The sequence below is a fragment of the Rhinoderma darwinii genome, chromosome 1, assembly GCF_050947455.1.
Source record: "Rhinoderma darwinii isolate aRhiDar2 chromosome 1, aRhiDar2.hap1, whole genome shotgun sequence".
Lineage (NCBI taxonomy): Eukaryota > Metazoa > Chordata > Amphibia > Anura > Rhinodermatidae > Rhinoderma > Rhinoderma darwinii.
The window spans coordinates 552424194-552442903 of NC_134687.1; the positions used below are offsets into that span (position 1 = coordinate 552424194).

An 18710-nucleotide genomic window follows, 5' to 3' on the forward strand; every position below is an offset into this window, starting at 1 on the left:
CCCACAGAGCCCTCATCTCAACATCATTGAGTCTGTCTGGGATTACATGAAGAGACAGAAGGATTTGAGGAAGCCTACATCCACAGAAGATCTGTGCTTAGTTTTCCAAGATGTTTGGAACAACCTCCCTGCCGAGTTCCTTCAAAGTGTACCTATAAGACCAGATGCTGTTTTGAAGGAAAAGGGTGGTCACACCAAATGTTGATTTGATTTAGATTTCTCTTCTGTTCATTCACTTTGCATTTTGTTAATTGATAAACAAAACACTTTCAACATTTCTATTTTTGAAAGCATTCTTACTTTGCAGCATTTTTCCACAACTGCCTAAAACGTTTGCACAGTACTGTATATATATTTCACCTTTAGTGTCCTTTTAACCTATCACAGACACCAGGGAGTGACTTTTCTTGCCTCTGTCAAACTTTTTCTATAAGCTAGCTTAATAGGTTGCTAAAGACATCTCAATGGACTTTACCCACACGCCGGGCAAAGACAATTCCTATTTCACAAGACAAAACAGGGGCGGAAATGTCATATTAATTTTGCTTTGAAGCCTTTCTTGTTTGAAATTGAAGTCATATGAGGAAAAAGTAGTCTTAGGGCGGGTTCACACATAGCGGAATTTCACTTAAATTCCGCTGCGGACACTCCGCAGCGTTAATCCGCAGCGGAGCCGTTTCTCCATTGACTTTCACTTTAATTTAGCAGTGTTCGTTTACACGATGCGTACAATTCCGCTGCGGAGCATAGGCTGCGGAGCGGAATTTGGTGTCCGCAGCATGCTCTGTCTGTTGCGGAGCAGTGGCGGACTGGTTGCGGACTCATGGCGGAATTTCTCCATTGACTTCAATGGAGAGTCAAAATTCCGCAATGAAGTCCGCAGATCTTATGTGTGCTGCGGAGCGTATTGTTTTTACTACCATGACATTTCTTCATTCTGGCTGGACCTATGTATTTCTAGGTCTACAGCCAGACTGAGGAAGTCAATGGGGCTCCCGTAATGACGGGAGCGTTGCTAGGAGACGTCTGTAAATAGTCACTGTCCAGGGTGCTGAAAGAGTTACGCGATCGGCAGTAACTGTTTCTGCACCCGGGACAGTGACTACCGATCTCAATATACATGTATCTGTAAAAAAACATATAAGTTCATACTTACCGAGAACTCCCTGCGTCTGTCTCCAGTCCGGCCTCCCAGGATGACGTTTCAGTGTAAGTGACGGCTGCAGCCAATCACAGGCCAAGCACAGGCTGCAGCGGTCACATGGACTGGAGCGTCATCCAGGGAGGTCGGGCCGGATGCCGAAAGAGGGACGCGTCACCAAGACAACGGGCGGTAAGTATGAATTTCTTTGACTTTCACTAGGGAAAGTGCTGTCCCTTCTCTCTATCCTGCACTGAATAGGGAGAAGAGAAGCACTTTTCCTGCAGTCCGCAGCGGCCAGTCCGCATCAATTTTCTGCACATTTTGTGCAGATCCGCTGCAGAATCTGCAACGCAGATTCTGTGCGGCATTGATGCGGACAGTTGCGGAGGAATTCCGCCATGTGTGGTCATGCCCTTACAGAAAAAAAACAATTAGCTCTAATACATTTCCGTTGGGGTGTATATGGTTTTACCAGAAGCAATAGCGCCTCATGCGGTTCTATTGTTTCTGGTAATTTCATCTAAGGGCATGACCACACATGGCGGAATTCCTCCGCAACTGTCCGCATCAATGCCGCACAGAATCTGCGTTGCAGATTCTGCAGCGGATCTGCACAAAATGTGCAGAAAATTGATGCGGACTGGCCGCTGCGGACTGCAGGAAAAGTGCTTCTCTTCTCCCTATTCAGTGCAGGATAGAGAGAAGGGACAGCACTTTCCCTAGTGAAAGTCAAAGAAATTCATACTTACCGCCCGTTGTCTTGGTGACGCGTCCCTCTTTCGGCATCCGGCCCGACCTCCCTGGATGACGCTCCAGTCCATGTGACCGCTGCAGCCTGTGCTTGGCCTGTGATTGGCTGCAGCCGTCACTTACACTGAAACGTCATCCTGGGAGGCCGGACTGGAGACAGACGCAGGGAGTTCTCGGTAAGTATGAACTTATATTTTTTTTTACAGATACATGTATATTGAGATCGGTAGTCACTGTCCCGGGTGCAGAAACAGTTACTGCCGATCGCGTAACTCTTTCAGCACCCTGGACAGTGACTATTTACAGACGTCTCCTAGCAACGCTCCCGTCATTACGGGAGCCCCATTGACTTCCTCAGTCTGGCTGTAGACCTAGAAATACATAGGTCCAGCCAGAATGAAGAAATGTCATGGTAGTAAAAACAATACGCTCCGCAGCACACATAAGATCTGCGGACTTCATTGCGGAATTTTGACTCTCCATTGAAGTCAATGGAGAAATTCCGCCATGAGTCCGCAACCAGTCCGCCACTGCTCCGCAACAGACAGAGCATGCTGCGGACACCAAATTCCGCTCCGCAGCCTATGCTCCGCAGCGGAATTGTACGCATCGTGTAAACGAACACTGCTAAATTAAAGTGAAAGTCAATGGAGAAACGGCTCCGCTGCGGATTAACGCTGCGGAGTGTCCGCAGCGGAATTTAAGTGAAATTCCGCTATGTGTGAACCCGCCCTAACAGTGGTCCAACGCAGATGTGGACGAGGCCTTAGATTCAGCTTTCCTTAAAGATGGACAATACAAGCCTTGATTGGTTGTTATAGACACTCGTTTTTAAAAATTATTTTTCTTTTCTTAAACAGAAATATATTTCTTTATGTTTTCAGTGTTTGTATTGTGGAACGTAGACATGTTTTGTCTGTTGCTGTAACATATATTTAGGATTCCTACTAGAGTGGCACATGAATACTGGCAGAACACCAGTGTTGGAAGTAGAGTTTAGCCCACAGGGAAATATGCAGGTTTCTTAGTAACACAGCAATGTATTGAATGCAGTCCCATGAGTATTTCAGCTACTGACTAAACAGAAGCAATGTCAATATAGACTGAATGTGGATAAGGGTAATAACTTACTGCTTTGCAGAATCAAATAGAAGTATATACAAATGTTTAATTATTTTCCAATATTTGCAGTGAGAAGAGTACGATATCTATGTAACTGAGATTTGTTCTGTTATTGTGTCTATTCACTAGGCTCCTGTTTTTTATTCCTATATCTATGGAGTATGCTTGGTTCTTTTACCATATCAATGCTCTAGGTACCAGTCACTGTATCTATCATCTACACCCTACACTTATTCTGTTACCATAATTACACACTAAATCTATATATCCAGGGCTGTGGGTAAGGGCCAGAAAATGTGTACTTTACTACAGACGCTGTGCTATATCCCCTCCACTGCCATGAGGCACAACCCATGCGCACATCTGGGTGTCCTGATACCTTTCATAGATAACACATTGAAATATCATGGCACATGGTGCCAAATGGCAAGATCAGCTGTACTGCATTGGCACACTCAGCTCTGCTACATCTGTACATACTTAGTAAGCACAGGGCTAGTACTGTATAATGATAAATCTGACCTTGTACTCGACATTTAATGGGCTACTCCGTCTTTCTTTGCCGAAATTGTCTAATTTATTGATTTTTTACATAAAATATATTTTGTTATGTTATTACAGTTTTCATACTTTATTTCACCAATATATCTTGGACAAGAGTTATAATTTGTTGCATTTTTAACACGTTACTGTAATACATCAATGAGAGTAGTTTACTGAAAACGTTGAAATAATAATTGTGATTTATTTTACAGGTATCCGATCATGGGACACAGACCTCATCAAATGCAACTTAGATCAAGAACTAAAGCTATTTGTATCCCGTCACTCAGCTAGATTCTCCCCAGAAGTTAGAGGTGAGTGTTTGATCCAAAAATGAGAATGATTATTACAGACATATAAATGTAACATTCTTCTGATTTTGTGCAGTCTATGGCTGGGTTCACACAACCTATTTTCAGGCGTAAACGAGGCGTTTTACGCCTCGATTTACGCCTGAAAACACGGCTCCAATACGTCGGCAAACATCTGCCCATTCATTTCAATGGGTTTGCCGATGTACTGTGCCGACGACCTGTAATTTTACGCGTCGCTGTCAAAAGACGGCGCGTAAAGTGACAGCCTCGTCAAAGAAGTGCAGGACACTTCTTGGGACGTAATTGGAGCCGTTTTCCATTTAATCCAATGAAGAACAGCTCCAAATTATGTCCGTAATTGACGCCTCGCAAAACGCGAGTACGAGCCTGAAAACAGCTCCGTAATTTCAGACGTATTTTACGTTATCGTGTGCACATACCCTAAGTGCTCGTTCACACGCACTGTTTTCGTTCAGTTTTTCATTAAACGCTGCACAAAACCACAACGTGTAAGGGTATGTGCACAAGTAAACTGCATTTACGTCTGAAATTACGGAGCTGTTTTCAGGAGAAAACAGCTCCGTCATTTCAGACGTAATTGCTCGTCCTCGCATTTTGCGAGGCGTCATTGACGGCCCTAATTTAGAGCTGTTCTTCATTGAATTCAATTAAAAACGGCTCAAATTACGTCCAAAGAAGTGCCCTGCACTTCTTTGACGAGGCAGTCATTTTACGCGTCGTGGTTTGACAGCTGTCAAACGACGACGCGTAATTACAGGTCGTCTGCACAGTACGTCGGCAAACCCATTCAAATGAATAGGCAGATGTTTTCCGACGTATTGGAGCCGTATTTTCAGGCGTAAATCAAGTCATAATACGCCTCGTTTACGCCTGAAAATAGGTCGTGTTAACCCAGCCTAAATAAGCCTTAGGCTCTGTTCACATTGGCGCCATGTCTTCCATTCTTAATGGAGTGATGACATCTTTGACATACTGTTTTCGAATGGGACCCAATGAATCCTGACAGAATCCATTGACTTAAAATGGACACGTCAGGTTTCCACCAGGATTTATTTTTATGGCAGTAACAGATTACACAATTCTTGCTGCAAAAAGGCAACAGAATCCCAAAGGAGCGCTACCCAGCACTAGTGTGAACAATGCCTCCTAAGCAGCGGTGTTTCCTAGGTGCTACAGTACGTTATCTAAACGTTCAGTACTTTGCTGAAATCAATTCCAAAAAGGTTAAATATGCTTAAAGAGGCTCTGTCACCAGATTCTCAAATCCCTATCTCCTATTGCATGTGATCGGCGCTGCAATGTAGATAACAGTAACGTGTTTTTTTTAAAAAAAAACGTTCATTTTTGGCCAAGTTATGAGCTATTTTATATATATGCAAATGAGATTTGAAATGGACAACTGGGCGTTTTTTTTTCGTTATGTCCAACTGGACGTGTATTGTGTTTTTAACTGGGCGTGTTTACGTGTATGACGCTGACCAATCAGTGACCAGTCAGCGTCATACACGCCTCTCCATTCATTTACACAGCAGCGATGTGCAGCCACATACACAGAGATTAACGTTAATTAAGTGTCCTGATAATGAATACACATGAAATCCAGCCTGGACGTCATGTGTATTCAGATTCCTGACACTTCTGACTTTTTTCTTTGAGATTTCCAGCAAGGGAAACGAAATCTCGTTTACCTCCGTAATCTCACGAGATTACGCGTGGCTTGCTGGAATCTCACAGAAAAGAGTCACAAGTGTCAGGATTCTGAATACACATGACGTCCAGGCTGGATGATCATGTGTATTCATCATCAGGACACTTGATTAACGTTAATCTCTGTTTATGTGGCTGCACATCGCTGCTGTGTAAATTAATGTCGATGAGTGTATGACGCTGACTGGTCAGCGTCATACACGTAAACACGCCCAGTTAAAAACACGCCCAGTTGGACATAACGAAAAAAAACGCCCAGTTGTCCATTTCAAACCTCATTTGCATATATATAAAATAGCTCATAACTTGGCCAAAAATGAACGTTTTTTAAAAAAAACTAAAAACTTTACTGTTATCTACATTGCAGCGCCGATCACATGCAATAGGAGATAGGGATTTCAGAATCTGGTGACAGAGCCTCTTTAAATAATGACTAATATATTCAGTATTGAAATTTGGTCCCGTATCACAGATTTTTAGGCAGTGCTGCAGATTTATTGCAACCCCCCCCCACCCAAAAGCAGATGGGGTTATCCAAGGGTGACTAATTGCCCCCCCCCCCCTCGTTAACACTAAATTGTTAAACAGAAAATACTTGTCATTGGGGTCGGAGGACTCTCTAAATTTAGTTCTAGCTACTTGTTAGTTTAGAGGCAAGAGAAGTTGGCTGACGGATTGGGAAGGAGAAGGCTATACAGGAATATCTTCAAATTATTTTTATTATATGTGAGATTTACTACACAAATCTGAGGTTTGATGTGAATTAGGTCATCCATTGTTGAATGTGACTAATCCTACAGTCCTTTTGTTAGATGAGAATAATGCATTGCATATAAAACCATGTTTAGTATTGGAGGCATGTGGTATACTAATTGACATTTGCATGAGCTAAGTCTCACCTACAATAAAGACCTTATTATTATGTACATGGAAAATGAGCAGTTTTATCTGATAACATTTCTCAATAACTTTGGGCAGATTTCCACAGAGCAATTTTCTTTCTCCTATAGATAATTGCTTCCTGTAGACGAGCAAAAAGATAAAAATGAAGCTTATAGTTTACAAAATTGCCTTCTCATCTATACAGGTTTTAAAGGAATTATTTCATCAGAAAAAATGACATTATTTAAATCAGGTTTTTATTCTAAACATTTTTTGTGTAGTTTTTTTTTGTGCAGTATGTGACTATTCTTATTCCCATACTACGTACTGGAGTACACACAACAAGCTGACACTTCCAGTTACCTGCAGCTCACTCTATGTAGCCTGGTAGAGTCATCTCATCATTATAAGGGTATGACATACTTCCCAACTTTCAATGATTGTAAGGAGGGACAACTCATGTGGCGCAGAAAGCGCGCCACAGGAATTTTTGTTAAATTTTAAGCCATGCCTCTAACCCCGTCCAATCCCTGTCCATACACACCCAGTTCCCTTTGTGCCCCCACACATTATCACGCCATGTTTTCAATATGGCATATTTTGCTTATTAAATCTTCCACCATTTTGTTTCTTCTACATTCATATATATATATTTTATATGCTAATAATATCTGTATTGCTTTTTTGGCAATCTCTCTCAGTATAAATGGACTTTTAGAAGGCAATATGCTAAGCAGCTGTATTGTACTATGTTTATAGAACAACACAAATGAAAGCTAGTATCTGATACACATCTGCAGCTGCCACACACCAGATTTAGGCTGCATTCACATCTGCGTCAGGGCTCCGTTCCGACATTCCGTCAGAGCTTTCCGTCGGAACGGAGCCCTGACTTACACCATTAATTTCAATGGTGATGGATCCAGTGCAAATGGTTTCCGCTTGTCTCCGTTGTGCAAGGGTTCCGTTGTTTTGACGGAATCACTACGCTATTCATCCCGTGAAAACTACGGAACCCTTGCACAATGGAGACAAACTGAAACCATTTGCATCGGATATGTCACCATTGAAATCAATGGTCATGGAAACGGAAACCTATGGTTTCCGTTTGTGTCAGTCTGGGCTCCGTTCTGACGGAAAGCTCAGACGGAACGTGGAACGGAGCCCTGACGCAGCTGTGAATGCAGCCTTGCGGTATTTAATGTGTTGTTTACCGTGTCAGTGCCTGTTGACATGATCTTTGTTAGTTTTATGATTGTCTAATAATATATGAGTATAATTTCAGGGTATGACTTAGTGTTGATTCTCTGTGCTCTTGTCTATTAGAACTCGACAGTGCATAAAATTATACTCCTATTTTTACTAATAAATTTACTCCAGTGTTACGGAAATAGGAAGATAGTATTAGCAAATTTTGGAACGCACTAAATATTTATTTAGGCTTTGAGCCAAATCCTTATTCAGCTAATACAAATTTCTGATTTCACGTGAAATCATTACTGAGCTAAATACTCAGATTATGTTCCATTATTAAGGTATTTGAAAGGGTTGTCTGCTTTAGCAAACCTCTTTGTTAAATGCCAGATGATGGCATGTAGAGATAATAAGGAGGGTAACCCTTATCAGGAACATACATCTTTTAAGTAAAACCGAGAGACTTCTGGCTCTAGTGGACTGCAGACATCCCATGAAAACAATGGCCTTCTATTGATTATAATGGGCTCTGTGTAGTCCTTTAATAGTCCTATTGCTGATAAAAGATGAGCAGCAAGTATCCCAGCGATCAGCTTGACACGGGGTGACCTACAATATGAGCTGGGGTTATAAAATCCCTTTATTTATGATAGTGAATGTCTTCCATTATTTTCTGCATTGGTAAAAAGATTTGGTGCTTTTATAGTTACAAATAAAATATTTAGCATTGTGTATTACTTACTGATAACTCTTCTATATTTCTGCTGTATGTTGACTATGGAAATCTATGCTGGGGTTGTTGACAGGTAGCAACATTAAAGAATCCAATCTCCTTGGAAACGGTTAAGAATAATTAAACTTATTAGTGATATTGCATTTACTGTAATTTACTTTGCATATAAAAATCTGCCTTCAATCTCTCCATTACACGTTTCTCCATTGCTTTCCACAGCTTTTTAGTGAGGTTCATTTACACGTTGAGGAAAACTCCGCTGCGGACCATAGGCTGCGGTGCAGAATTTGATGTCCGCAGCATACACTGGCTGTTGCGGATGTGTAGCGGACTTGTTGCAGACTCATTGTGGAATTTCTCCATTGACTTCAATGGAGAGTCAAAATTCCGCAATGACGTCCGCAGATGTTATGTGTGTTGCGTAGCGTATTTGTTTTACGAACATGACATTTCTTCATTCTGGCTGGACCTATGTATTTCTAGGTCTACAGCCAGACTGAGGCCCCATGCACACTAACGTAAAAACGCCCATTATTACGGCACGGGCAGGCCCATAGAAGTCAATGGGGCTCCCGTAATTACGGGTGACTACATGTGTGCACCCATAATTACGGGAGCGTTGATAGGCGACGTCAGTAAATAGTGACTGTCCAGGGTGCTGAAAGAGTTAAACGATCGGCAGTAACTGTTTCAGCACCCTGGACAGTGACTTCCGATCACAATATACATCAACCTGTAAAAAAAATAGAAGTTCCTACTTACCGAGAAATCCCTGCTTCTTCCTCCAGTCTGGCCTCCCGGGATGACGTTTCAGTCCAAGTGACGGCTGCAGCCAATCACAGGCTGCAGCGGTCACATGGACTACCGCGTCATCCAGGGAGGTCGGGCTGGATGTCAAGAGAGGGACGCGTCACCAAGACAACGGCCGGGTAAGTATGAATTTCTTTTACTAGGGAAAGGGCTGTCCCTTCTCTCTATCCTGCACTGATAGAGAGAAGGGAAGTACTTTCACCTCAATACGCAACGCCTAGTCCGCATCAATTTAATGCCCATTTTAGGCAGAGCCGCAACAGAATCTGCAATGCAGATTATGTGCGCCATTGATGCGGACAGTGGCGGAAGAAATACGCCACGTCTGGTCATGCCCTAACTGTGTCAATGCCCAGACCCCCTGCTTTTCTACTGAACCAAACGTAGATCACAGCAGGGTTCTCTGGAGATCTAAAGGTCCTTCTACACAGGCTGATGATCGGACAAGCGAGCTCATTATTAAATGCTTGTTCTCGATCACTGCGCCATTCTTAAAATTCCATGATACTTGCATGCTCTATTAGGAAATTATTCTCCCCTAGAATCATTGCTTCTAGAGGAGATACAGTGCCTTATGAAGGTACCATATGGTGGCACATGTCCGCAGGGGCACCATATGCCACTGTATAGGGTTTTTGTATGCTGTGTGAATAAGCTCCTAAAGAAACACTTTAGGAAAAACAGTTAAAAGGGTTGTCCACGATTAGAAAAATATGGCTGCTTTCATCCAAAAACAGCACCACACCTGTCAACAGCTTGTGTGTAGTATTACAGTTCAGCCTCCATTCATTTCAATGGTACTTGGCTCTAATACCAAACACAAACCAGAGACAGATGTGCTGCTGTTTTTTAAAGAAAGCAGCCATGTTTTTCTAATCCTGGACATCCCCTTCAAAAGGAATGTATCATTTATATATTTTTTCCTCTTTAATACCAGATAGTAAAACCTAATCATTTTTCTAATATGTGTTTATTTTTTTTATTGTAGACTATTTATTCTATGTTCTTTACAGGAGGGGCAGTCATCTTGTGTGAACTGCTGTTAACAGCATTTAGAGATGTGCTTTAGAGCAGTCTTATGGACCATAGGAACCTGTGAACAGGAGGGACCCATTGACTTCTATGGGAGAGTTTTCTAGCCATGCTTGGTGACCTGTGCAGATGTCATTGTGCAGGGAGGGGGAGGAGGGAGCTGTGTCCATCAACTATTGTCAATGGTCGATCCCGTGTTCTCTGTATATAGGGGCTATACCTTTCACTGTATTCCTGCCTGTGAGATGACTACTGAGAGGTGATCTCTATAGAACAGGAAGTGTCAGCCTATTGTGAGGCTCAGTGGCCAGAGTGAAAACTGCACGATTTTAGGATTATTTTTTAATCTAAACAATGACATAGAAAATGTAAGAATACATCACCAACATTTAAAACAAAATATGTTTAACATAAAAACTTGATATAAACAATAGACCATTTTCTGATGACACGTTCCCTTTAGGACACGTTCAGACGTGGCGGAATTGCTGTGGAATTCCGTTGCGGACAGTCCGCATTGGAAATCCGCAGCAGACAGTTTGTCCATTGGTTTACACACATTTTTAGTTATCTTCGTGCAGACGTTGCAGAAAACTCCACTGCGGATCATAGGCTGCGGTGCGGAATTTTCTGTCCGCAGCATACACTGTCTGTAGCGGACTTGATGCGTACTTGTTGCAGAATTTCTCCATTGACTTCAATGGAGTGTCAAAATTACGCAATGAAATCCGCAGATGTAATGTGTGTTGCGTTGCGGATTGCTTTCAGGAACAGGATATTTCATCATTCTGGCTGTACCTATGTGTGTCGAGGTCCATACCCAGACTGGGAGGGAATGTTTGAAAGAGAGCAGGGTGTGATCCGAACCTGAATCCGTAACTACAAATCCACAGCATTTTACTTAACATTTTTGCCAAATCCGTAACAGAATCTGCAACGCGGATTATGTGTGGCATTGATGCGGACAGTGTCTGCAGAATTCCGCCACGTCTGAACATGCCCTTAAGCTCAGTGCAGTACTGGTACATATCTTTGGTGTTCCTTGAATCCCTGAGCCATGCACCACTCACTCAGGCCCTGCACTACGGATAACACAGTGTATCCGTTTTTCCTGGAGTGTTCCTTTATCTTAAATATCCAGCCAGCATTTTAGAATAGTCCTCTCATTACATTATGCAGAGCTGGTGTCCCTGGAAACTAGTGCCATGGCAATAGTGCGAGTACACCCAGCTTCGTACATCATTGCTAATGGCAGTTTCTGGTTTGGCTGTAAAAGCTGATGGTTAGTGTAGAAATTGAATTTAACGCTAAGGAAACCAACTATAAGATTGTACCGTGCAGGTTATTATTGCTGTATCTTTTTTTTACTGGGGCCTCACCAGCCAGAACACAGTGATATCTGGGCCTCAGCATTGGTCATCGTCCATGCCAACATTTTTATCTTAACATATGTCTCCTGAACCCAGTAGAACTTTAAAATAAGCACAACATGAATCATTTATCTTGCTAAACCAGAGATTAGCGCAACCATAGAAAGGATTGTGGAGCTTATGATCACCTCTGACAAATCTGCCTCCTCGGCTGAGCCTTACCAACCGCAGGGGGACACCCCACCAATGATCCAGCTTCTTAGTCTGAGGAGCACTGGTTTAGGGCGCTAATAACTACATTACATCATTAAACACACAGAAAATCCATTAGGCCATCATTTTATAGTGTAATTGTATACTGTGCCCCCTCACATCTGGGAATATATTCCTTTATGTTCGTTCCCACAACAAAGATTTTTTGCAATGAATTATGGAGACTCGTTAATTATGTATAACCTTTTAAAAATGTAAATTCTTTTTAATTATTTATGTTTCTTTAGCTGTACACTTAGTGCCGGGGCTAAGTGTCTCCATCAGTGATGAACGTCGGTGATCATATCACACATTTGTCTTATATTTAGCATAAAATGTTTAGAGGAACTTGCAGAGGTTTGTAGTGTTACACAAAATCGTGTTTAGAAGAAGGGTGGAAATACAGTTACTATAGAAAAAAAGACATTAATTGAAAAGAGTATATAAAATGTGACACTCCTGTCACAGCCCATTTACGATATGGATTTCTGACACATGGAGAAATGCAGAAATTTGAGACTATGTTCACACTGAGTTTTTTGCAGGTGGAATTTCTGCCTCAAAATTCAGTTTGGAAGTTTGAGGCAGATTTTCCTCTCCCTGCGCCGCGGGCATGAAACGCAGCGAAATTTGCTTTCTCTGCCTCCCATTGAAGTCAATGGGAGGTCAGTGGTGTAAACGCCTGAAGATAGGGCATGTCCCTTCTTTCTCCCGCGAAAAACCGCCCCCGCCTCCCATTGATATCAATGGGAGGCATTTTCGGGCCGTTTTTGACGAGTTTTGCGGCGCGGTTTCCGCGTCAAAAAACTCATCAAAAAACTCAGTGTGAACATAGCCTTAAGAGTCTGTGCAGCACATGGCTTCAATCCCGAGTCCAATGCTGAAGCATAAATAAAATCAGTGACATAAGCAGGGGTGTAGCTATAGGGGGGCAGAAGTAACAGTTGCACCTGGGCCCAGGAGAATTAAGTTACGCTTCTAGACAGAAGTGACATTGTTTTGCATTTTCAGTACCAAAAGTTCCAGAGATTCTTTATTTGGACCGACACTGGTATCGAATGCTGGCATTTTTGCATCGCTATGTAGGGAAACACAGATCATTGTGGGACACACATCCAGGGCACTGATGTTTTCATCTATTAGTCTGAGTTGCATATACAGTTAGGTCCCAAATTATTTGGACAGTGACACAAGTTTTGGCATTTTACCTGTTTAACAAAACATATTGAATATACAGTTATATATTCAATATTTGCTTAAAGTGCAAACTCTCAGCTTTAGGCCTCATGCACACGACCGTGTTTTTGTCCACCCGTAAATAGTGGCGTAAATACGGGTCCTTGGTCACACGTATTCGACCCGTATTGCACCAGTATTTATGGACCCGGGCACGTTTTTGGCTACAAAATTGCACTGCACTAATCGGCAGCCCTTCTCTCTATCAGTGCAGGATAGAGAGAAGGGACAGCCCTTTCCGAAGTAATAGTAAAATAAATTCATACTTACCCGGCCGTTGTCTTGGTGACGCGTCCCTCTCCTGACATCCAGTCCGAGCACCCTGGATGACGCGGCAGTCCATGTGACCGCTGCAGCCTGTGATTGACCTGTGATTGGCTGCAGCGGTCACATGGGCTGTAATGTCATCCCAGGAGGCCGGACTGGAGGAAGAAGCAGGGAGTTCTGGGTAAGTATGAACGTCTTTTTTTTTTTTTTTTACAGCTTTATCTATACTCTGATCGGTAGCCACTGTCCAGGGTGCTGAAACAGTTACTGCCGATCGTTTAACTCTTTCAGCACCCTGGACAGTGACTATTTACTGAGGTCACCTAGCAACGCTCACGTAATTACGGGTGCACACATGTAGTCACCCGTAATTACGGGAGCCCCATAGACTTCTATGGGCTGCCCGTGCCGTAATTACGGCCTGAAATAGGACATGTTCTATCTTTTTCAACGGCACGGGCACCTTCCCGTAAGCATACGGGGAGGTAACCGTGGCCAATAGAAGTCTAAGGGCTCGTAATTACGGGCCGTAATTACGGGAGTTTTTACGGTCGTGTGCATGGGGCCTTAATCTGAGGGTATTCACATGATAATTTGAGGAAGGGTTTAGGAATTACAGCTCTTTAATATGTAGCTGCTTCTTTTTCAAGAGACCAAAGGTAATTGGACAATTATCTCAAAAGCTATTTAACCCCTTCAGGACGCAGCCCTTTTTCAAATTTTCACTTTTGTTTTTTTCTCCCCACCTTTCAAAATCTATAATTTTTTTATTTTTCCGTCTATATCGCCATACGAGGGCTTGTTTTTTCCAAGACAAGTTGTAGTTTTTCATGGCACCATTTATTCTACTGCATAATGTACTGGGAAGCTGCAAAAAATTATTTGTGTAGTGAAATGGGCAAAAAAACAACGATTACGTCATATTTTGGGGGGTTTTGTTTTTACTGCGTCCATCAGGCGGTAAAAACTACAAATTCACCTTATTCTACAGGTTGATACGATTACGGCGATACCAAATTTATATATTTTGTTTAATGTTTTACCACTTTTAAAAAAATAAAACCATTTGCAAAATTAAAAAAAACTTTTGTGTCGCCATATTCTGAGAGTAATAACTTTTTTCGTTTTCCATCAATTTAGCGATGTGAGGGCTTAAGTTTTGCGGGGTGAGCTGTAGTTTTCACTGATACCATTTTAGGGTATATGCAACTTTTTGATCATTTTTTTTGGAGCGCTAAGGTGACCAAAAACCAGCAATTTGTGTGTTATATATATATATATATATATATATATATATATATATATATATATTTATTTTACAGCATTCACCCAGCGGGTTAAACAACACTATATTGTGATAGTTCGGACTTTTACGGACGCGGCAATACCAGTTACAGTGAAGGAAATAAGTATGTGATCCCTTGCTGATTTTGTAAGTTTGCCCACTGTCAAAGACATGAACAGTCTAGAATTTTTAGGCTAGGTTAATTTTACCAGTGAGAGATAGATTATATTAAAAAAAAAAGCAGAAAATCACATTGTCAAAATTATATATATTTATTTGCATTGTGCACAGAGAAATAAGTATTTGATCCCTTTGGCAAACAAGACTTAATACTTGGTGGCAAAACCCTTGTTGGCAAGCACAGCAGTCAGACATTTTTTGTAGTTGATGATGAGGTTTGCACACATGTTAGATGGAATTTTGGCCCACTCCTCTTTGCAGATCATCTGTAAATCATTAAGATTTCGAGGCTGTCGCTTGGCAACTCGGATCTTCAGCTCCCTCCATAAGTTTTCGATGAGATTAAGGTCTGGAGACTGGCTAGGCCACTCCATGACCTTAATGTGCTTCTTTTTGAGCCACTCCTTTGTTGCCTTGGTTGTATTTTTCGGGTCATTGTCGTGCTGGAAGACCCAGCCACGAGCCATTTTTTATGTCCTGGTGGAGGGAAGGAGATTGTCATTCAGGATTTGACGGTACATGGCTCCATCCATTCTCCCATTGATGTGTGAAGTAGTCCTGTGCCCTTAGCAGAGAAACACCCCCAAAACATAATGTTTCCACCTCCATGCTTGACAGTGGGGATGGGGTTCTTTGGGTCATAGGCAGCATTTGTCTTCCTCCAAACACGGCGAGTTGAGTTAATGCCAAAGAGCTCAATTTTAGTCTCATCTGACCACAGCACCTTCTCCCAATCACTCTCAGAATCATCCAGATGTTCATTTTCAAACTTCAGACGGGCCTGTACATGTGCCTTCTTGAGCAGGGGGACCTTGCGGGCACTGCAGGATTTTAATCCATTACGGCGTAATGTGTTACCAATGGTTTTCTTGGTGACTGTGGTCCCAGCTGCCTTGAGATCATTAACAAGTTCCCCCCGTGTAGTTTTCGGCTGAGCTCTCACCCTCCTCAGGATCAAGGATACCCCACGAGGTGAGATTTTGCATGGAGCCCCAGATCGATGTTGATTGACAGTCATTTTGTATGTCTTCCATTTTCTTACTATTGCACTAACAGTTGTCTCCTTCTCACCCAGCGTCTTACTTATGGTTTTGTAGCCCATTCCAGCCTTGTGCAGGTCTATGATCTTTTCCCTGACATCCTTAGAAAGCTCTTTGATCTTGCCCATGTTGTAGAGGTTAGAGTCAGACTGATTAATTGAGTCTGTGGACAGGAGTCTTTTATACAGGTGATGATTTAAGACAGCTGTCTTTAATGCAGGCACCAAGTTGATTTGGCGCGTGTAACTGGTCTGGAGGAGGCTGAACTCTTAGGGTATGTTCACACGATAGCAGGCATTTACGTTTGAAATGACAGACTGTTTTCAAGAGAAAACAGCTGCCTCGTTTCACACGTAAATGCTCCTCCTCGTATTATGCGAGGCGTCTGTGACGCTCGTAAATCTTGAGCTGCTCTTCATTGAGTTCAATGAAGAACGGCTCAAATTACGTTGCAAAAAAGTGCCCTGCACTTCTTTGCCGAGGCAGTCAATTTACGCGTAAATTACAGGTCGTCTGCACAGTACGTCGGCAAACCCATTCAAATGAACGGGCAGATGTTTGCCGACGTATTGTAGCCCTATTTTCAGGCGTAAATCGAGGCATAATACGCCTCGTTTACGCCTGAAAATAGGTCGTGTGAACCCAGCCTCAATGGTTGGTAGGGGATCAAATACTTATTTCTCTGTGCACAATGCAAATAAATATATATAATTTTGACTATGTGATTTTCAGTTTTTTTTTTAATATAATCTATCTCTCACTGGTAAAAGTAACCTAGCCTAAAAATTCTAGACTGTTCATGTCTTTGACAGTGGGCAAACTTACTAAATCAGCAAGGGATCAAATACTTATTGCCTTCACTGTATGTTAAATTTTATTTTTTTTAACATTGATTTAGGGGGAAAATTTGAAAAGGAGGGTTTTTGAACTTTTAATACTTTATTGTTTTTGGAACATCCATCATCAATTAAGCAGGTAAAAGGTCTGGAATTGATTCCAGGTGTGGCATTTGCATTTCGAAGCTGTTGCTATGAACCCACAACATGAGGTCAAAGAAGCTCTGTGAAGGATCTGCCAGGCACAGCTTCGGGTTAACGCCCATAGATAATCAGTCTGCACCTGCTTCTATGTCTGTGAGACTGACTCCATCTTCCACCACTCAGGGTGGCAGGCTTAGAAGTGGGAGAACCTATCACAGCCTGGCCAGACGGAGCATGTTCCCGCCCTCTGTCTATTTATACCTGCCTTTCCTGTTCCTCCTTTGCTTGTGATTCTTCTCGTTTGGTTTCCTGGCCCTGCTGCAGCTTCTTGTACCATTGTCCTTGCTTCATATTGACCCCGGCTTGCTGACTACTCTCCTGCTCTGCGTTTGGTACCTCGTACTCTCCTGGTTTGACTCGGCTTGTTCACTTCTCTTGTTGCTCACGGTGTTGCCGTGGGCAACTGCCCCTTTCTCCCCCTAGCTCTGTGTACCCTTGTCTGTTTGTCTGTCGTGCACTTATTGAGCGTAGGGACCGTCGCCCAGTTGTACCCCGTCGCCTAGGGCGGGTCGTTGCAAGTAGGCAGGGACTGAGTGGTGGGTAGATTAGGGCTAACTTGTCTGTCTCCCCACCCCCGTCATTACATAATCACCAGCCCATACCTAGTCTACCCTGGTCCCTGACACCACTATGGACCCCCTTGAGACCCTGGCTCAGCAAATGCAGGGTCTCTCCCTACAGGTCCAGGCCCTGGCTCAGAGGGTCAACCAGCCTGATGCTACCATGGTAGTCCCCCTCACCTCACCTCTTGAAACGCACCTCAAGTTGCCCGACCGGTTCTCAGGGGACCGGAAGACTTTTTTCTCCTTTCGGGAAAGTTGTAGGCTCTATTTTCGCTTAAAGCCCCACTCCTCAGGTTCTGAGAGCCTGCGGGTGGGTATAATTATGTCCCGGCTCCAGGACGGGCCCCAAGAATGGGCCTTCTCCTTGGCTCATGACGCCCCTGAACTTTCCTCCATTGATCTTTTCTTTTCTGCTCTCGGGCTCATTTATGACGAGACTGACTAGACTGTCTTTGCCGAGAGTCAGCTGGTGACCTTACGTCAGGGTAAGAGACCTGTTGAGGAGTATTGCTCTGACTTTAGGAAGTGATGCGTAGCTTCTCGGTGGAATGACCCTGCCTTAAGGTGCCAGTTTAGGTTGGGTCTGTCGAACACCCTGAAAGATCTGCTAGTTAGTTATCCCTCTTCTGACTCCCTAGACCAGGTTATGGCTTTAGCAGTACGACTTGACCGACGTCTCAGGGAACAATGACTTGAACATCTTGATGTTTTCTCCTGTGACTCCCCCATGATGCCTCCCGAGGTACCATTGCTTCGTTCCTCCCCGGAAGACTCGGAGGTACCTATGCAACTCGGGGCCTCCGTGTCCCCCCAACAACGTAGAGATTTCCGCAGGAACAATGGTCTCTGCTTCTACTGTGGGGATGACAAGCATCAAGTGAACAACTATCCTAAGCGTAAGAATGCAGCCGGAGAACTTCCGCACCTAAGTGATCATCGGGGAGGTCACTTGGGCGCACAGGTATTTCCCGTAAATATGAAACGTAATAAAATCTTGCTTCCCTTTCAGGTCTCTTTTGGTGGTACGTCTGCTACCGGCAGTGCCTTCGTGGATTCAGGGTCTTCTGCTAATATCATGTCTGTGGAATTTGCTATGTCTCTAGCTATGCCTTTGATTGATTTGCCTAAACCTGTCCCGATAGTAGGTATCGACTCCACTCCTCTTGCTAATGGTTATTTTACACAGCATACCCCTGTTTTTGAACTCCTTGTTGGCTCCATGCAT

The 18710-nt window shown here is 43.1% G+C and overlaps 1 protein-coding gene across 1 annotated transcript in view; it reads left to right on the forward strand.

Annotated features, from left to right (window-relative positions):
* Window positions 1-18710, forward strand: part of MAP1B (microtubule associated protein 1B) — an 82113-nt gene that overhangs the window by 16125 nt on the left and 47278 nt on the right. The window contains exon 2 of the mRNA XM_075838049.1: window positions 3772-3873. Within this exon, the coding sequence (XP_075694164.1) occupies window positions 3772-3873 (102 nt within the window). The remainder of the gene's footprint in view (window positions 1-3771; window positions 3874-18710) is intronic.